The following is a 17,079-nucleotide window of genomic DNA, read 5'->3' as shown; positions in this document are numbered from 1 at the left end:
CCTGCTCATAATTATTTTGCACTAGTGTCATAAAACATCTGGAAAACTCTAGCGAAACGTGCTCATACTCCCAGTGCAGTAGAACTGAAGGGTTTATTGCCGAGAGAACCCCAAAGTAGATTCAGAACGAATGTCAGATATACGTAAAGAATTGAGTACCAAACATTTACTTGATTCACTGCAACCCAAAACCCGTACGTGCGACAACATGCAATGACCATACGTGCGCACTCGGCCTTTAAAACAATGTTTGCATTGTTCTTGGCTATGCCACATCTGGTCGATCGTATTGGAAAATTGACCACGCCCAAGCGTACCCTTCTTCTAGCCAAGTCCCAGAGAGGGATGAGGCAACTAAAGAGAGGTGACCAATGGAAAAGGCTCGCTACCTTCCGACACTTTCCCGATTAGCAAATTCGGGACTCAGCCAGGAAGGAAGTGGAAATGAAGGCGTGCATAATCTATTGTACGACCCAAGGTCAACCTCTGATTGGTTAATTAATAAAGGAAGAAGGGATCCCAAGTGGAGCGGGACCAGTGAACCATTTAAGAAGGGACTACGTAATGTACCCTCACTTACTCTTTCCAAATACTTCTTACAGTGAAGGATATAAGTCACGACCAACTCTCACGGAGGAGGACCGGAGAGATGAGTCGTTTAGCTAGCTGAGTTTTAATAAGAAGTTCTTTCCACTATTGTGAATATTCAATATATAGTTAAAATTGATCTCATCAAGCTTTAGATAACATAGGTTCTGAGATTCTTGTAATCTCACTTGGAGAGAAGGAAGGAACTTAAGAGCTACAATTATTGAAAGGGAACTAACTTCACATCAAGCCAATCAAGAGAGACTGGAAAATTCACGATACACTTCAAGTAAGTCCTGATTTTTGCTAGTACTGATCCTGCTAGTACTCATTCTTGATTTCTCAGCTTATGTAGAAGACGGACGGATAAAGTCCGATTAGTGAAGCTTCCCAAACATGCTCTAAAAAATAAGACCAACAATAGACGCCACACTGTAACGAACAACGATCAGTTGTTGACGTCACAGGTGGCGCACAGCTTCGCATAACCTCCATTTAGGCTCTCTTACGACCGATATTTAGAGGCAACTGCACACGTGTTGAGATAAAACACAATAACATTGCAGTGTTCGATCAGAGTACTACAATCACCATAACCTCTTAGTGATAATATTCAATAGATTATAACCTACTTCTTGTTACAGTAAATCATAATGTAACCAGTGACATGCAGAGAATAAGACATTGATTATCCTCTAATTATCCAATGAACAGATATGTCTCAACGCCACAAGAGTATTAAGAAATATAAAGGTCATTTGTAATTTCACCATGGCTAATGATCCCAACTTGGAAATAAAGTAAAATAAATGAATTAAACAGCAATAATAAAGATATGTGTTAATTATTGAATCGATGCATTAACCCTTTACTTGCCCGGCAACCCCATACAACATCTAGTGGGTTTTTTTTGTTCCAAGTTGATTTTTGCACGTTTGGCTGACGAGTCAGATTGTGCAATTATTTTTTGAACACGTGTCTGTATTATGAATAGAATTAATGTCCTAAGATTTACAATATAAATGAAATTATTATACTAAATTTATATTTTCTTACAATAATGTGTATAATTATTGTTTATTGTGAATTTTATTTTTATTAGCGATTCGTATAAAGTTTCACTAGTCATTCATAAATATTTAGAGCAATGAGCTTTAGTAACTAATTAAGTAACATAGAATTATATTACCGAATTATAATTCAATAGCGATTTATATTAATTACAAAATAGTAAAGATTTTCCATGCGTCGCGATAAAATAAAAAATAAAAAATTCTTTTAAATCATAAAGCAGTATAGAAGCCTACGTCTTAATGATCACAACTGTATGTAAAATGTAATAGATTAACGTTAAATATTATTAAGATGACTATTTGTCCTTAAAAAAAAAAAAAAAAAAAAAAAAAAAAAAAAAAAATTATAGCCTACGTAGGTTTTGTCAAAGATTGAAAAAAAGAGTGCTTGAGCATGATGAAAACTCTGAAAAAACGACTTAAAATTAATTACGATTCTATAATTAAAAATCAAAATATTTTAATTTAAATACACGATTTATTGCTCTTTGAGAAATCGAAAAAAAAATACGAGGAATAATAAAAGTTCTCTCCTCTCATTTGCATTTTTCTTAAAACAAATTAAAAGTTTACGTAGATAAAAATTTAATCTATTTGAATGATATTTTGGAATTTTAATTGCCTATAACAATATAGAAATGTAAACGAAAAATTAGATGAAAATTCTATGAATATTTTATTTTAGCAAATTTGAAAAAAATATATATATATATATAAAATTATTGCAAATAATGATAAAAAATTCTTTTAAAAACCATCTCCTCATTTACGTTCCAATTTATAAAAAAAAAATTCATTTACAATAATGCGATGAGCTTCATTAATAAATTTTGTTTTTCCATAAAAGGATTATTTATAAAAATCGTTTTTATTATTATTACCTATAATTAAAAAATAAATAAGTATTTTTGTTATTGAAGGGAAAAAAACTGAATAAAAATTGTAATTAGCAATGTCGATTAAGTATTAAATAAATGACTATTTAGGTGTGTTTAGCGGGCTTCTACTCGGCTTAATCTCATATGTAAAATAAAATCAAATTAATTATATCGAGATATTATGCTTTTATAGGAATTAGTTGAAATTATTTACATATATTTTAAAAAGAAGCTAATTGTAATAATTATTCGTGTGGAGAATTAAGGTTCAAAAGATAACGATCAGATATGTTTGTTCAAGAGATTCAGTTCATTAACAAATGTTAATCTGCTTGAAACTGTAATGATAATGTGAAAATTAAGCGAGAAATAGCGAGAATCGCAAAAAAAAAAACGCGAAACAACTGCAGGCTAAAATGAATGTAATGAATGTAACAAAAAAAAAAAAAAAAAAAAAAAATATATATATATAACGTTAATACGAGAAGAAAGATCGCATAGATCAATAGAGAAACAAAGACAAAATAATCAGGCGGATGTTCGATGACTAAAAAATGTGCAAAAACGGCACATTGAATATCAGCGTTATTTTTCTTCGAGAAAAGCAAGAATGACGTAATGTGTAAAATAAAAGAAAAACTTAATAAATAAATAAAGAAAATAGGAAAATGAGAAGAACAATTATGACGTCAGGCGGAGGCGCGAGAAAAGAAATCTAGGGTCGAAAGATGATTTATCAAATAGAAAATTATGAATCTCTATTTGAAATTCACGTGTTGGCTTATCTTCGTAATAATCCGTAATTAAACCAACAATGATGATATACGGATGCTAGTGCGTCAATAATGTCATTACACGAGATCGAGCAGCCGTTAAGTTGTTTGTCGGATGTCCCGATATTTTTCGCGAAGCGCATCGTCTGAGAAATACGTCAGACGGATAACGTAAAAATGCTTGTAATTCCCAACAACGTGCGCTACAAACCTTTTTGAAATATCCGCCAACGTATCTCGTGACGAGTCTCCTACCTAAATATATCATATTAAAGTCTTCCTCAACTACGTGCATATCCGAGAATACAAAAAAGGACGGAATATCAACTGATCCAAAAGAATCCATCGACTTTGCCACGACCGCATCCAACACTGAGCTCTCGCATTATAATCGCGTAATCTCTCTCTCTCTCTCTCTCTCTCTCTCTCTCTCTCTCCGTACGTTCAAACTAGACGTTCAGACGGGGAAAACTTGCGATGAAAAATAATGCACTCGCGCGCTTGTCTTTAGGTCGCGCAACAATGGCCCTTCGTAAACTGAATGTTTTTTTTTTCAAGTTAGCGACGTTAGCGCGGACGACTGACCGTTACGAATTGGATTGGGAAGCCCTTGGGTACACGCGTACCTATACCTCAATACACGTGTTAACAAATTCTTATAACAAATTAAATCGACTATATTTATGTTACACGATGAATAGGCACTTTATTCGAAGCCCAGCATACGGAAGCAGATAATTATATATCCAATTGTCGGGCCATTATGTTTTGGAATTGAAGTGTCGTAACCAGTGCCGTGAAATTTTTACGATATATCCAAACATCGTTGAAAAGTCGAAAATATATTAATCTTTTAATTATTATGACGTTGGTATTTGTAGCCTCTCGATAGTATGTATTTGCGATTTTATTTCATATCAATTTTGGGCTTTGGGACACAAAATTAGATGATCCAAGATAAATCTACTTTCCATGTAATTTACATTTTAATCGCAGCAACTAGCGTTTGGCTGAATTGTAGTTAACGAAAAGAAAAAAAAAAATCAAATCTTTTCTAATTATTTTTTTTTTCCTAGCTTAACCGATGAAATCGTTTTATATTTATTTGCTCATAGCAAAATATTGGCAAAACCTACGTCAAACGCGCATTGCTCAAATCGAAGTACAATCAGATATATATCGGCTTCGCATTATGAATTAACTTATCAGAGATGATAATATTTTACAGATCCTTATAATAGATTATCTCGGATCTACATAATTAATTAACAAAAATTATTTATACACTTAATCTGACATTCTTTTATTATCAGTGTACGTAAACACGTGCCAGATTTTGCATTTTTAAATAATGTTAATTGCTATCTATTCGCTATTCTGTAATCACTTTTTAAATTAAATTAAAAACTATATATGATACAAAATGTAGGATTGCACCTCATTAATTAAAATCAAATAATTTCATAATATTTGCTAACATATATTTAATTTATTCTCTATTGACATTGGTTATAATTGTAGTTTATACTTAAATAAAATAGTTTTTTTTTTTTGTTCACAATAATTCTAATAATATGTCCTTAGAGATAAAAGAAATTATATTCACTTATAAATATTCGTGGCTTTTATCTTATTTATTAAATAATTTATTAAATGAAGTAGTAAAGAAGGTAATACGAAATTGACGTTTGAAAAGAAAAATCCTTGTAGATGTATCGAAACAATTTTCATTTTTAGTCTGTTTAATTTTTATTTTTAATGCTAGATAATAATCCTGTTAGTTTTTCAATTGAGTTCAAGACATTAAATGTATTACGGTTGCGTAATAAAATCATCAGGTCGTAAAATAACACTTGTACAATTAGTTTAAAAATGTCAAAAGATAAAAAGTTTCATACAAATATTATTTTTATATTTAAAAATATTTGATTACCTTACTTTGCGATATGCAACAAAAATATTGTTCTAATATTTCAAGGCTTTTATTAAAGTTCTTATTGAAATAAGGTAAATGAATTTCAAACTTTTTTTTTCAAATCTTGTGATGTAAATTGGTATAAGAATTGCATAAGCTTGTCTACTATTTAACGAAGCTAACTCTAAGTACATAATTATTTTGAATTTTCAAATATAATATAAAGATTCGCGTTTCAATGTAAATTGTAAAATATACAATGCCGAGGATAAAATTATGTAATTAATTTGATTAAAGCTATTCTCACATTTTAATAACGATTTCTTTAACATTTAACTCGCACATGCGCGAGAATAAGAGTAAACTTTAATTTTTTTTTTCAATTCAAAATTATCCACATTTGTACGATTAATTAGTTAATTTCAGTTAAGCGATTGTATTTATGTAATTTTGACCGATGTAAACTTGCCGAGAAGATAAAAACTTGATAATGTAACCGTGACTCTGTAAATTTGTATAATGATCGTGAAGAATGAATTATAAGAAAAAGTAACGAAAGAATAAAAAATTAAGTGTCAACATTCCTTGACGTATATTAATGCCTTTGCTCTCGTATCAATGATCAAATTTAGTGAGTATTAATTGTGTTTTTTGATTACTTAGAAGTTACGAAGTTAATTAAATGTAATAAAGCTGCCTTATTTCTTGGCGCCATTAAAAAACTTGAACGCCACTCGTCCGGTAATTATTTGGGATAGTCACAATTTCGTTATTATTATCGTTATTATTGTTATTACTATTATTACTATTATTATTATTATTATTATTATTATTATTATTATTATTATTATTATTATTATTATGATTATGATTATTTGATTTTTTTATTTATTTATATTTTTAAGGTAAAATTTTTTTACCCCTTTTTCTCTCTTTACATAATCAAACAATTATGCAATGAATGTACAGATGCTGCACATATTATACTCGTGCATTTCAAAAAGACTCGATTACAAAATAGAGTCGATAAAAAACTTTTTTTTCAAACGCATTTTTATTCATATTCCAAAATCAAATCACTCGAATCCAGTTGATCCGGGTGGCGAGTAAGCTTCTCGTAAAAATGATTAAAATATAATTAAATTATGGGAACGCTTAAGCTATATTGCCTGCGGCAAACGACACATAAATAGGTACATCGTTATAAAAAATTTCGCGTCCAAGAAGCATCGACTTTTATTGTACATGTGATATTAAAGGGGAGGAGAAAAAAAAATTCGAAATCGAATAATGTCTCAGATCGCGATATAGATTATCGAATCTTTGTTGGATACGAGTCGAATAGTCGCGAGTCGGGCGCATATCTGATGGATCGCGTCGATAAGAGATCGGACGGTTACTTTGACATTTTTTAACTCCGGACGCTCGCTAACCCCGTGACTCAAGAACGACAAAATCATCGATCGTTTCAACAGCACAAGTCACAAAATTAATTAATAACGGATTCTTAAAGCTTACTCGATTTTCGGAAACTTGAGTAAATAACGCAATCTCTCCTAGCCTTAGTGTTCAATTGTTAAAAATTACTTACGGGGTTTCGTTTGTCAACAACGTTGAAGAACTTGATTTGCACCATTTTGTGTTTGTTTGTTTGTTTTTTTTTTTTTTGTTTTTGTTTGGTAGACAGAGAGTGGGTGAGAGAGTCAGTAAGTGAGTGGGTGAGTGAGTGAGATAGAGAGAGAGAGAGAGAGAGAGAGAGAGAGAGAGAGAGAGAGAACGCTAGTGGGTGAGGAGTAGGAGGAGGAGTGGATCGGGGCGGAGAGGCGAGATGCGCGTAACGCACGCGGAAACCGCGACGGGAGGAGCCGCCAAGTGGAATCGGTTGGTGATGCGCGAGGTGCCAGTGAGAGCGCTACCAGCCAACTGACACGTGATAAGAAAATTATCGCATATTAGATGTAACGTCGCGTGAGAGATCCTCATTATCAGCGCTCGAGCTCGCTTCCCTCTCCCTCTCCCCTCCATACCCCGCCTTTACCACCGCCACTCAACCGCGGCGATCACGACATTGGAGTGTCCCGATTCGTTAAAAAAGCAATTACCGACTATAGGCTCGGCAATGTGAGTATGTTTACATATAGCGATTTGTTCGTTGCTCGTACGAGTGATTTTGCATTTATCCGCTACCGCGAATTTTTATATACAAACGCGCGCGCACCAGCATCGTCTTCGTCGCATGGGCGCACGTACGCACGTACGCACGTACGCACGTACGCACGCACGCACGCACGCAATCAAGGCCAACCGTACGCAAAAGAACAGTAGACGTTAGATACACAATAGCGTCACGGAGTCAACGCGGCCGTCTCTGCACGCGCGCGATTTTCGGCGCGTTTCTCCTCTCTTCTCCATTCCATCCTTCGTCTCGCATTTTTTTCCTCCATACTTGCAAGAGTGTGACGATCAGCTGATGGCGAGATGTACTGGGAATTGCTCCCGCGAACAACTGAGCAAAGTTTATGTCGTCAATTATAGACGATTTTTGTTTGACTTGCGACGAGACGATACAGATATGCGTTTCGTTAATTCATCAAAAGCTATCGTATAATAATATTATCGGTAGACAGGTGTCTTCGCTTGGCAATATTTAACCCAAGATAATGAATTCGTTCAATTACAACATCGATCTCTAATAGTTTTCGCGTATCGCTACATATTAGTCGAAACGATATATGAGCAAGAGAATACTTGGAGCTGCGTTCAGATGGAATTCAATGGCTTTATTTTTTATGTTTCATTCGATGTCCATCGACAGCCGGAAACTTAATAATGTAATATTTTCACGGTGTTGGCCGAGATATGCTCGATATCTTAACAAATTAAAAAATAAATTAATTGATTTTATTGTCTTTCGCATGAGCCAGACAAACGTGTGTAACTTTACACTTTATCGCAAAATAAAATATTTGTTTTTTTTTTTAACGAACGATCAAAGTTAATTTATATATATATATATATCTTTATTATTTATTATTTGCTTTTAGAATGGACGTTTTCTAATAATTTTGTTTCTTTTTTGCTTTTTCTTTATGCGGCATAAATAATGATACAATAATTTATAGTGGAATAATAATAATAATGATAATAATAATGACGACGAAGACGACGATGATGATAATGGTGATGGTAACGGTGATAGTGATGGAGATAGTAATGATTATGATGATGATAATGAAGTTTATGGTAATAATAATATTGATAATGATGATGATGATAATGATGATGATAATGATGATGATAATGCTAATGACAATGATAATGATAATAATAAAAACAACAACGACGACAAGGACAACAACAGCAGTAATAACGATTAGTAATAAGAAGGCAAATTTATAAATAATAATCATGTATAAACTACAAATTGAGAACGGGCAGTGATTCTTTAATATTATCATTCACGAAAATATATTAGTTTTATTTTAAATATAGAATATATTTAGAAATAGTAGATTTGATATTTTTAAAGTCATTAAGTACTCGTATCTTGTCTGTTCAGTTACTATACAAAATTCAATCGCTTATAAAACATTTCATTTATTTTACTTTAATTTTTATTCAACGAGAATATGAACTTTCTTTAAACTCGCACAATTAATTTATGACTTGTTTAATAGTAACTAGTGCACATGAGACAATATAGAGTAATATAAACATTAAAATTAACGCACCAAGCAAATAAATAATAAAAATAGAAAATACAGTCAGCCGACGCGCATGACAGTGGTAGACTAAGTTTATATAACGATAGCAAATATTTAATGGACGAAAATTGCAATAATTTATAGTTAAACAATATTACAAACAAAATTATACGTAGATAAGAATAATGAAATAATCGTGGGGATCACCACTCGTAATAAAATAAAGAATATGAAACGTGGGAGGAAGAGTTATTGAATATATCGGAAATAAAGAAAAATTAAGAAAATATTGCTCTTTCTAACATTTAAGATTAAATATAATAAGTAGCATATCATTGACAAAAAATCATATTTAATTATAGTGCAATTTATTGCAAAGATATTATTGAACTAACGTACTTACTTTTTACTCGTTTAAATGTGAAAATATTGTATAAAAATACAAAAAACAATACATTTAATTTTCATAAATACAGTTATTATATGGAATACATATAGATGAATTCACCAAAATATATTTTTATTTAATTAATAGACTTGATATAAATTATAAAATACTTTAATATATATATATATATATATATATATATATATATATATATATATATATTATGTTTTGAAAACGATCATCTTACAATTATTACAATATTTATTAAATGACCGTATTGATATATAAAAATGAATATTTGTAGCTTTAACATAAAATTAACAAGATAAAAGTTACAATTTGAAGATTACGATTCTTTAAATGAGATACTCAATGGCTATGAAAAACTTCCTTAAAGATTTATAACGTTAATTAACCTTACTTCTTTTACTTCTAATTATAATGAGATTAAAATAAAGTTTACACATTAAATAATTGAAGCATAAATTTTTTGTATTCATACATATTTTCTCAATTAATATTAATACTTAGAAAAGAAAAGTTTTAATCGTATATAATAATATAAATAAACAGAAAAAAATTAATTTAATAACTCTACTCAATGGCTTGGCTATCTAGTATTAAAAGAAATTTTTATCTTAAATAAAAAGTTAACGCTAATTGCTATGTGTATTGGCTAGGCTTACGTCAAGTAATAAATGTATAATTTGAATAAAATTTGAATCGCAATATGGAACAGCTGATTATATTATTCATTTATAGATCCCAGATTTATTAATAACAATTATTTATAGATTCAAAAGTACGAATTAAATTTTCTTGCAAATATTTCATCATACGCTATCAATTTGGTAAGTCGTAGAGTATATATTGCGTACGCAAATTGGCTACAAAGGAAGATTATACCGAAGTACATACAAGATACAGCAAATAGTTTTTATCATACTTCTACGTCGCGTGTTTAAAAGTTTTTCAATTCGAAAACGTGACTACGTATCTTACGCACAAATATAATTGTATTAATAATAAAAATAAAATTATTTAATAAAATTATTAATACAAATTAATTATTACTAGATTCAGCGTCAGAGTTTAAGAATTTTTTAGGTAATAAATAAATATATATATATATATATATAATCGATAATTGATGGACAATTTTTATAAACGAAAGACAAGTTTTTTTATTCTATATGACTTGAACCGGTATAAATAACACGACAATGTGTTAAAAAAAAAAAAATAAATAAATAAAGCAAGAGCATATGAGTTATAACGTGCGATTGTATTTTTATTTTGGGCGTTTTTATACATTATTTATATTCTTATAAACAATAATATTATATAAAAATTCAATATAAAAAATATATAATTTATCATTATTTTATATCTTATTTTAACAGTTAGCTTATTTAAGTTATTATAAGAGGTTGTTGACCAAAAATGATTAATAAATGTACCCATTGTTTCATGCCTTTTTAATTTGTAATGTATATCTTAAGGCAAATTGTAAAATGGAGTTAGAATTCGTTTTTTTTTATGTATCATCAATTATCAATAAATATCTGATAAAAAATTGTTCTTGAGATTAAATTTAGTTGCGATTTAAAAAAAAATAATTTTTTCATTCATAATGTCATAGAATTTTCTATGTAAATAAATAAATATGAAATGGAACGTGAATTGATAATAAAATTATTTATTACAATTTTGCAGAAAATATGTAAAATGCGAATAAAATATGTGTATATAAATATAAATAGATGTTCTATTTTGAATACACGAATGTTACAAAAAAATTTTTTCTTTATATTACAAAGTATTTAAATTAATTTGTTATAAAGAAATGAATTATACAGATTCATGCAAATTAATGAGAATATATTGACAAGTATTTTTGATATATCGATAATTGTTTTTTTTTTTTTTGTTTTGTTTTTCTAGGTAAACTTAATTTATAATGATAAGGCAAAGTCGATGATGCTTTTGTAATAAAATAGAGAAAATTGTAATTACATTGTCTTTACTTTGTTTTAATTATTAAGACGTAAGAATTTAATTAATTGTATTTGGTGTGAAAATTTTTTTTTTTTTACTCCTTTGCTTTTAAGATGTATATTAAGGAAATATTTTAAAATAATATTTTGATAAGATAGATAATAGACAAGATAGATAATATTCTTCGTTTATATTGTTTCCGAGCAAATTCACGATTTATTTATTAAATTTTAAATATTAATTATTAAATTACATTATTAAATCTTATTATATAATGGATAATATGCATTTTTCTTACCGATCCTGGACTGGCGTAAACAGGTTCCATACACTGTTCTCTGTTCTTTAACGAAATACCAGAACTTAAATTATCATATCCTCTGTTTGGTTTCAACGATCTACTGAAATCAGGTGTCCTTTTGGGGTCGTTTTTCCCCTGCAGTCGATAATTAAAAATTTTGTATTAATATTGAAATTGAATTTTCCAATAGTATGCTTAATATTTGAATAATCAAAACTTCAAGCATCGTGCAAAAAATAGAATAGGAAAAAAAACAAGAAAAAAAGTAAAAGCGATATTTACTTGATGGGTTGCTTTTAGCTTCTTTACCTGCATGAGGTTAGGACTAGAAATCGAGCGTTTAAGTCCCGAGTTCATATTCGAATTTTCGGGCTTTAATGGCACAGCGTAAATCTTCTTATCGTCAATATCCATAGATTGCGAGGTTGGAGGTTCTATTTTCGATTGATCTACTCTTTTTCTCAGTTCTTGAATATTTTCTTTGTCGCGACTATCAATTGATAAAATATTATTGACTCGTTAAGAAACAAAAAATAGCTATAAGTCATTATTTTACATACTTTATATATTGCTCTCGATGCTCAATTTCTTTCTTACGTTGTAATTGCAAACCCGATAAATCTGGATATATTCGTGCCTGCTCTTTTCTTCCTTTTAGTATTGTTTTCTAAAACAAATATCAAATATGTTATAATTAATCAATTATGCAATCAAATCACACATAAACACACACACACACACACACACACAATCTACAAGTGCCACATAAATAAATATTCTAAGATTGTAAATCGATTTACAAAAACTTAAAAACAAATTCTTTACAGATGTGTTCAATATAATGTCGCTAATTATATTTTATTTATCACATAATATAATATAAACGTTGTTTTATATTATTTAAAATAGTTGCATAATGTTTACACAGAACAATTAGTATTAAAATTAAGACTTAATACATTTTTTTTCAGTTCTTTCAGTAATTTCAGTTCCAATTCTACTGAGCTAAAGACGAGTTATTAAAGATGCATTTATCGACATTTACATTATTAATAATTGTATTCCATAACTTTCATAAATTTATTTTTATTTTTTCATTTTTCCAATTTTCCTAGACTTTGTAAAAGTATCATACGTACGTGTTTTTTGTAAATTGATACATTTCAGAATCAGATTTCATATCCGTAATGATTTCTAAGATTTTTCGCGTCGTTTCAAAATTAACCATACGATTCTGTATACGCAATTAATTCTTTTGCTGTTAGGCAACAAATTACATTATTATCTTAAACGATTTATAATAAATAAATCCTTTCTTCTTTTAGCTATTTCAACAAATATTCTCCTCTTGCTACTCGTCACTCATGTCAATTAGGAATTCACCTTTACCTTCCCTTGTCCTTGTGATTTTTGATATCGACTTGCATACCGTTTGTCTATAAATCTTGCGCATTTTGTGAAATATGTGCTAACAAGAGTGTACTTCTCGATACATTTTCTCCCTATTGTTACAAGTTAATTATGTAAGATAATCATTTTACTAATATTTAACATCATTATTGCCAGTCTGTGAACTAAAGCGTATAGAATCCTTTGGGAATGAGATACTAATTGAAGTGTATAGATGTAAGAATATTAAAGAAAATTGTTTATATGTCCTCGTTAAAGATTTCTTTCATAATCATACTTCCTCTTGCCACTTAAGAATTAAAATTAAAAAAATACAATATAAATGTAGTTAAAATTGAATCGATCTTATAAGAACTCGAGATCATGTGAAATTTTGAAAAATCTTAATTTCAAAAATAGTAGAATTTAACTTTTGCGATCAATCTGGAATTTAATTTTTTTACATGTTCTTAGTAGTAGTTACAATAATACGCAATCAAGATACAAATATTTCGTCAGATTAATATTTTAACTTTAATATATTAAAATATATCATTTATAAATATAAATTTTAAATGCATTTTGTACATTATGAACAAAAATGAATTTTTATTAAAAAAAAAAAAAAATATATATATATATATATATATATATATATATATATATATACACATTTATTTATTTCGTTTACATTCTAAAAATTACTTAAAGTTTAAGTATAAACACACACGCGCGCACCCCCCCCCGCCACACGCACCACTATTTACATAAATGACAAAATGCACTAAATTTTGGAAGCGAAATATTTTTAGATTATTAGAGAAAAATGGATTTTGCAGTTTAATATTTGCATATTATTTATCTTACTTCTAAACGAAAGCTACACGATTGAACATTTCATAGCTACTCTCGGAATATTAATTGCTAACTTGAAAAAATAAATAAATGTAAATACTATTTCTTAGTATGCACAAGGAAAATATATTTCTTTAGGAAATTTTTATGAGATAATTATTATTATTACGGCTTATCTACAGTTTTAGATACTTAAGAATTACGAATGAAAAAAATTGATTTTCTTACACTTATTTTGAATGAGAAGTTTTGTGTTTCAAATTAAGAAATTTAAAATGAATCAAAATCTAGCTTTTTCAGATTTTTCTTTAATTACTAAAAACTTTAAAATAAAATTTCTCACTATTTTTAATTTCAAAATTGTCAAAATATAATACAAGTCTACATTTTTTCTCGATACTTTCCTAACGGCTACTGTATTTAAAAATCACCATATTACGACTGCTATTACGACCATATTTACAAAACAAATAAATTTATAAAACATAAAAATTTTACCACCTCTTGTCTCGATTTTCTCAGAGTGTCGCTTTGTTCTCGAGACCATCCGTCAAAATAATTTTTCTCATGCTGCAAACAGGATCGCTGCACTTCGGTAAAGTTCTTTTGCAAATCTTTTGCATCGGACAATTTGTGATCAAGATTCGGCTTATTGCTACGATCGACGGGTGGTTTTAATGGTAGCTTTGTACATGATTCCATTGGTATTTTATCAAGTACAATTTTCACCTGTTTCATGTTATTGTTGCGTAGAAGCCGCGAGTCATTAGCCATGACCTCAGATTTGCTAGAGAAGTTATCTGTCGAGTTGCTTGGGTCTCGATTATTTTCATTATGAAGCCTCAACGTATTCGCGTCGTTCTTGCTCTGTAAATGTGTAAAGCTTTTTACTTCATGCGCTCGGTAATAGGGAGAAGAAAATATACTTTACTACATATATTATAAATTTTAAATATTCTACAGTAATTGAATGTAGGGAATGTAAATTTTTTTTCCGAAAAATAGATCAACCTTGACGACAATGAATACATTTACATATTGAATAGGAAATTTTTTTTATATTCCACTTCTGCAGATTCAAATACAATTTATAAAATTGCATAAAAGTAAAGAAAAAATTAATTTAAGAGCGAATAAATTTAATCAATAAATAATATATAAGACATAACTTACAGCTTCAAAATTTGATGGTAAAAATTGCTTAACTTTTACACCAGGTGGGTGTATAGTAGATAATATTGGAGATAACTTTTCAGTAGATGAAATGGAATTGTAACTTTTACGATCAGATATGTTATCCAATATATCCTTCAAAAAATTAAAATTTATTACATTATTATTTTTAGTTTACATTACAATTTACATTAGCAATTGTAAAGTGTTTAAAAGAATTACAAACAATTATAAATGTTATCGTATAAAATTGTGTTAAAGTTATGCATACAAAATGAATTAAATATTAAAATAATACTTATACATGATAATTTTTGTTGCATGGATACATAATTTCATTAAATTGTAATTTTAATGAGAATAATAATATTTTATATGTTTTGTATTTACATTCAATTCTTATATAATTAAACATAATTCTGTTGAACATTTAATTATTTTTTTCATGCAAGGTTATCAAGAAATATTAAAAAAAGTAAATCAAAGATTAATTATTATTATAAAAATAATTACACCCAAACATTGTATTCATATAATGTAAATATACAAAATTGTGTGATTTTAATTTAAAATTAATGCCTGAAATTATCAACATACATAGACAAGTTAATCTCATATTAAATGAAGAGAATTAAAATAATTTTGCAAAATTTATAATAAATAATGTTCAATTGTATATTTGGGACTTTATAGTTTCTCGAAAAAATAAATATAAAACTTACATTTATCATAGCAGATTCTTTTGCGGTGCGATGTTTAATCATCGATGGACAACATTTTTTCCACTCTTGAAAACCTCCTTTTAAAATAACGAATCTTTTTGGAAATATATTCCATTTCTCTAAAAATTTTTTTAATAATTGTACAGAACTACTATTTTTCTTAATGCCAAAGGAAGAGTTTGAAGCAACTAAGGCAACGATATGAACAGATTTTTCATTAAAATGTTCTATTACATTTTTAACATCAAGTGCCAGAAAATTATAATGTTCTTGTACTATACTGAAAATAATATGATAATATGAAACTAAGAATAATTTAAATAAGTATCATTTTAATTAAAAATAATGCTATTTGAATTCCATTCAATTTAATACACGTACTTAATACATTTAATACATCAATATACTCAACTTAAAGAAAAATTTCTTTTGTTTATTTTAATTATTAACAATTTTTATAGATAGATAGTGGAGTAATTGATTTGTATTTAATTTATATTGAATTTATATTACATGAAGCTATTCATTATTTCATAAAATACTCTATATTAATATAAACGCTTACTCTAATTCTAATATATCGATTGGAATGTTAATCAAACTGTCTTGGAATGCTAGTGTTGATTCTAAATAATCTTTTTTACTTCTTATGTCAACTATAAGTAATCTTTTTTTATTATGTTTTCTCTCCTCATTCAGAATTTGGAGTAATTCGTTACAAGTGATTTCATCGTTTTCCTTTGGCTGTGGCTCATCATCCGGAACATCCGGAAGATTAAGAAAATTATCATTGTTATGCTTCGAACTTGCATTCACAGTAGCTTTAGAATTAATGCTTTTTGTTTGTATCTTGTCTTTAAATCTCTGCATCTGTTTATTAATATTTTCAATCTGTATATAAACAGTGAAATAAATAGTTAATATAATCATTATAATTACATTATTATCAATAATAATTAAACGAATAAGTCAGACATATTATCTGTATCTATGTATGTGCCTAAGAGATACGAGATAAAGAATAAGGAAGGAATATATCTTACATTGTTTAATGAAATATATTTATCCAGGATTTCTTTATTCATCTTTTGTTTCTTTAACCATTCGACACACTTTATATATTTTAAGCAATAGATATAACTGTTTTCACTTAAACCATCCAGTGCTTTGGTGTATAAAGAATTTAATTTCAATATTAATATTTCTGGTTTCCAGTCAGTAAATTTCATTATTGCTAATACATTTAATTTCATCAATTCATCATTCATTTCCATTCTTGTTATTATTTATAATAATAATGGTCAAATCACCTAAATAACATA

The 17,079-nt window shown here is 28.4% G+C and overlaps 1 protein-coding gene across 3 annotated transcripts in view; it reads right to left on the bottom strand.

Annotated features, from left to right (window-relative positions):
* LOC105367833 (Ubiquitin specific protease 8) overlaps positions 1-16,642 on the bottom strand; it is a 20,061-nt gene extending 3,419 nt beyond the window's left edge. The window contains exons 1-7 of one of the 3 annotated variants that reach the window (XM_011506651.1): positions 16,323-16,642; positions 15,758-16,037; positions 15,036-15,170; positions 14,364-14,729; positions 12,179-12,285; positions 11,901-12,108; positions 11,616-11,753 (exon numbers count right to left, since the gene is read on the bottom strand). In XM_011506651.1, coding sequence (XP_011504953.1) covers positions 11,616-11,753; positions 11,901-12,108; positions 12,179-12,285; positions 14,364-14,729; positions 15,036-15,170; positions 15,758-16,037; positions 16,323-16,627 — 1,539 coding nt within the window. In that variant the 5' untranslated portion in view covers positions 16,628-16,642. The remainder of the gene's footprint in view (positions 1-11,615; positions 11,754-11,900; positions 12,109-12,178; positions 12,286-14,363; positions 14,730-15,035; positions 15,171-15,757; positions 16,038-16,322) is intronic. The other 2 variants (XM_011506652.1, XM_011506653.1) reach the window with 2 other exon arrangements.
* Positions 16,643-17,079: the final 437 nt, after the last annotated feature.

Source organism: Ceratosolen solmsi, unplaced genomic scaffold (genome assembly GCF_000503995.2).
Source record: "Ceratosolen solmsi marchali unplaced genomic scaffold, CerSol_1.0 scaffold6, whole genome shotgun sequence".
Taxonomy (NCBI): Eukaryota; Metazoa; Arthropoda; class Insecta; order Hymenoptera; family Agaonidae; genus Ceratosolen; species Ceratosolen solmsi.
The sequence above is the reverse complement of the archived record's forward strand: the minus strand, read 5'-3'. Positions and strand labels throughout refer to the sequence as shown.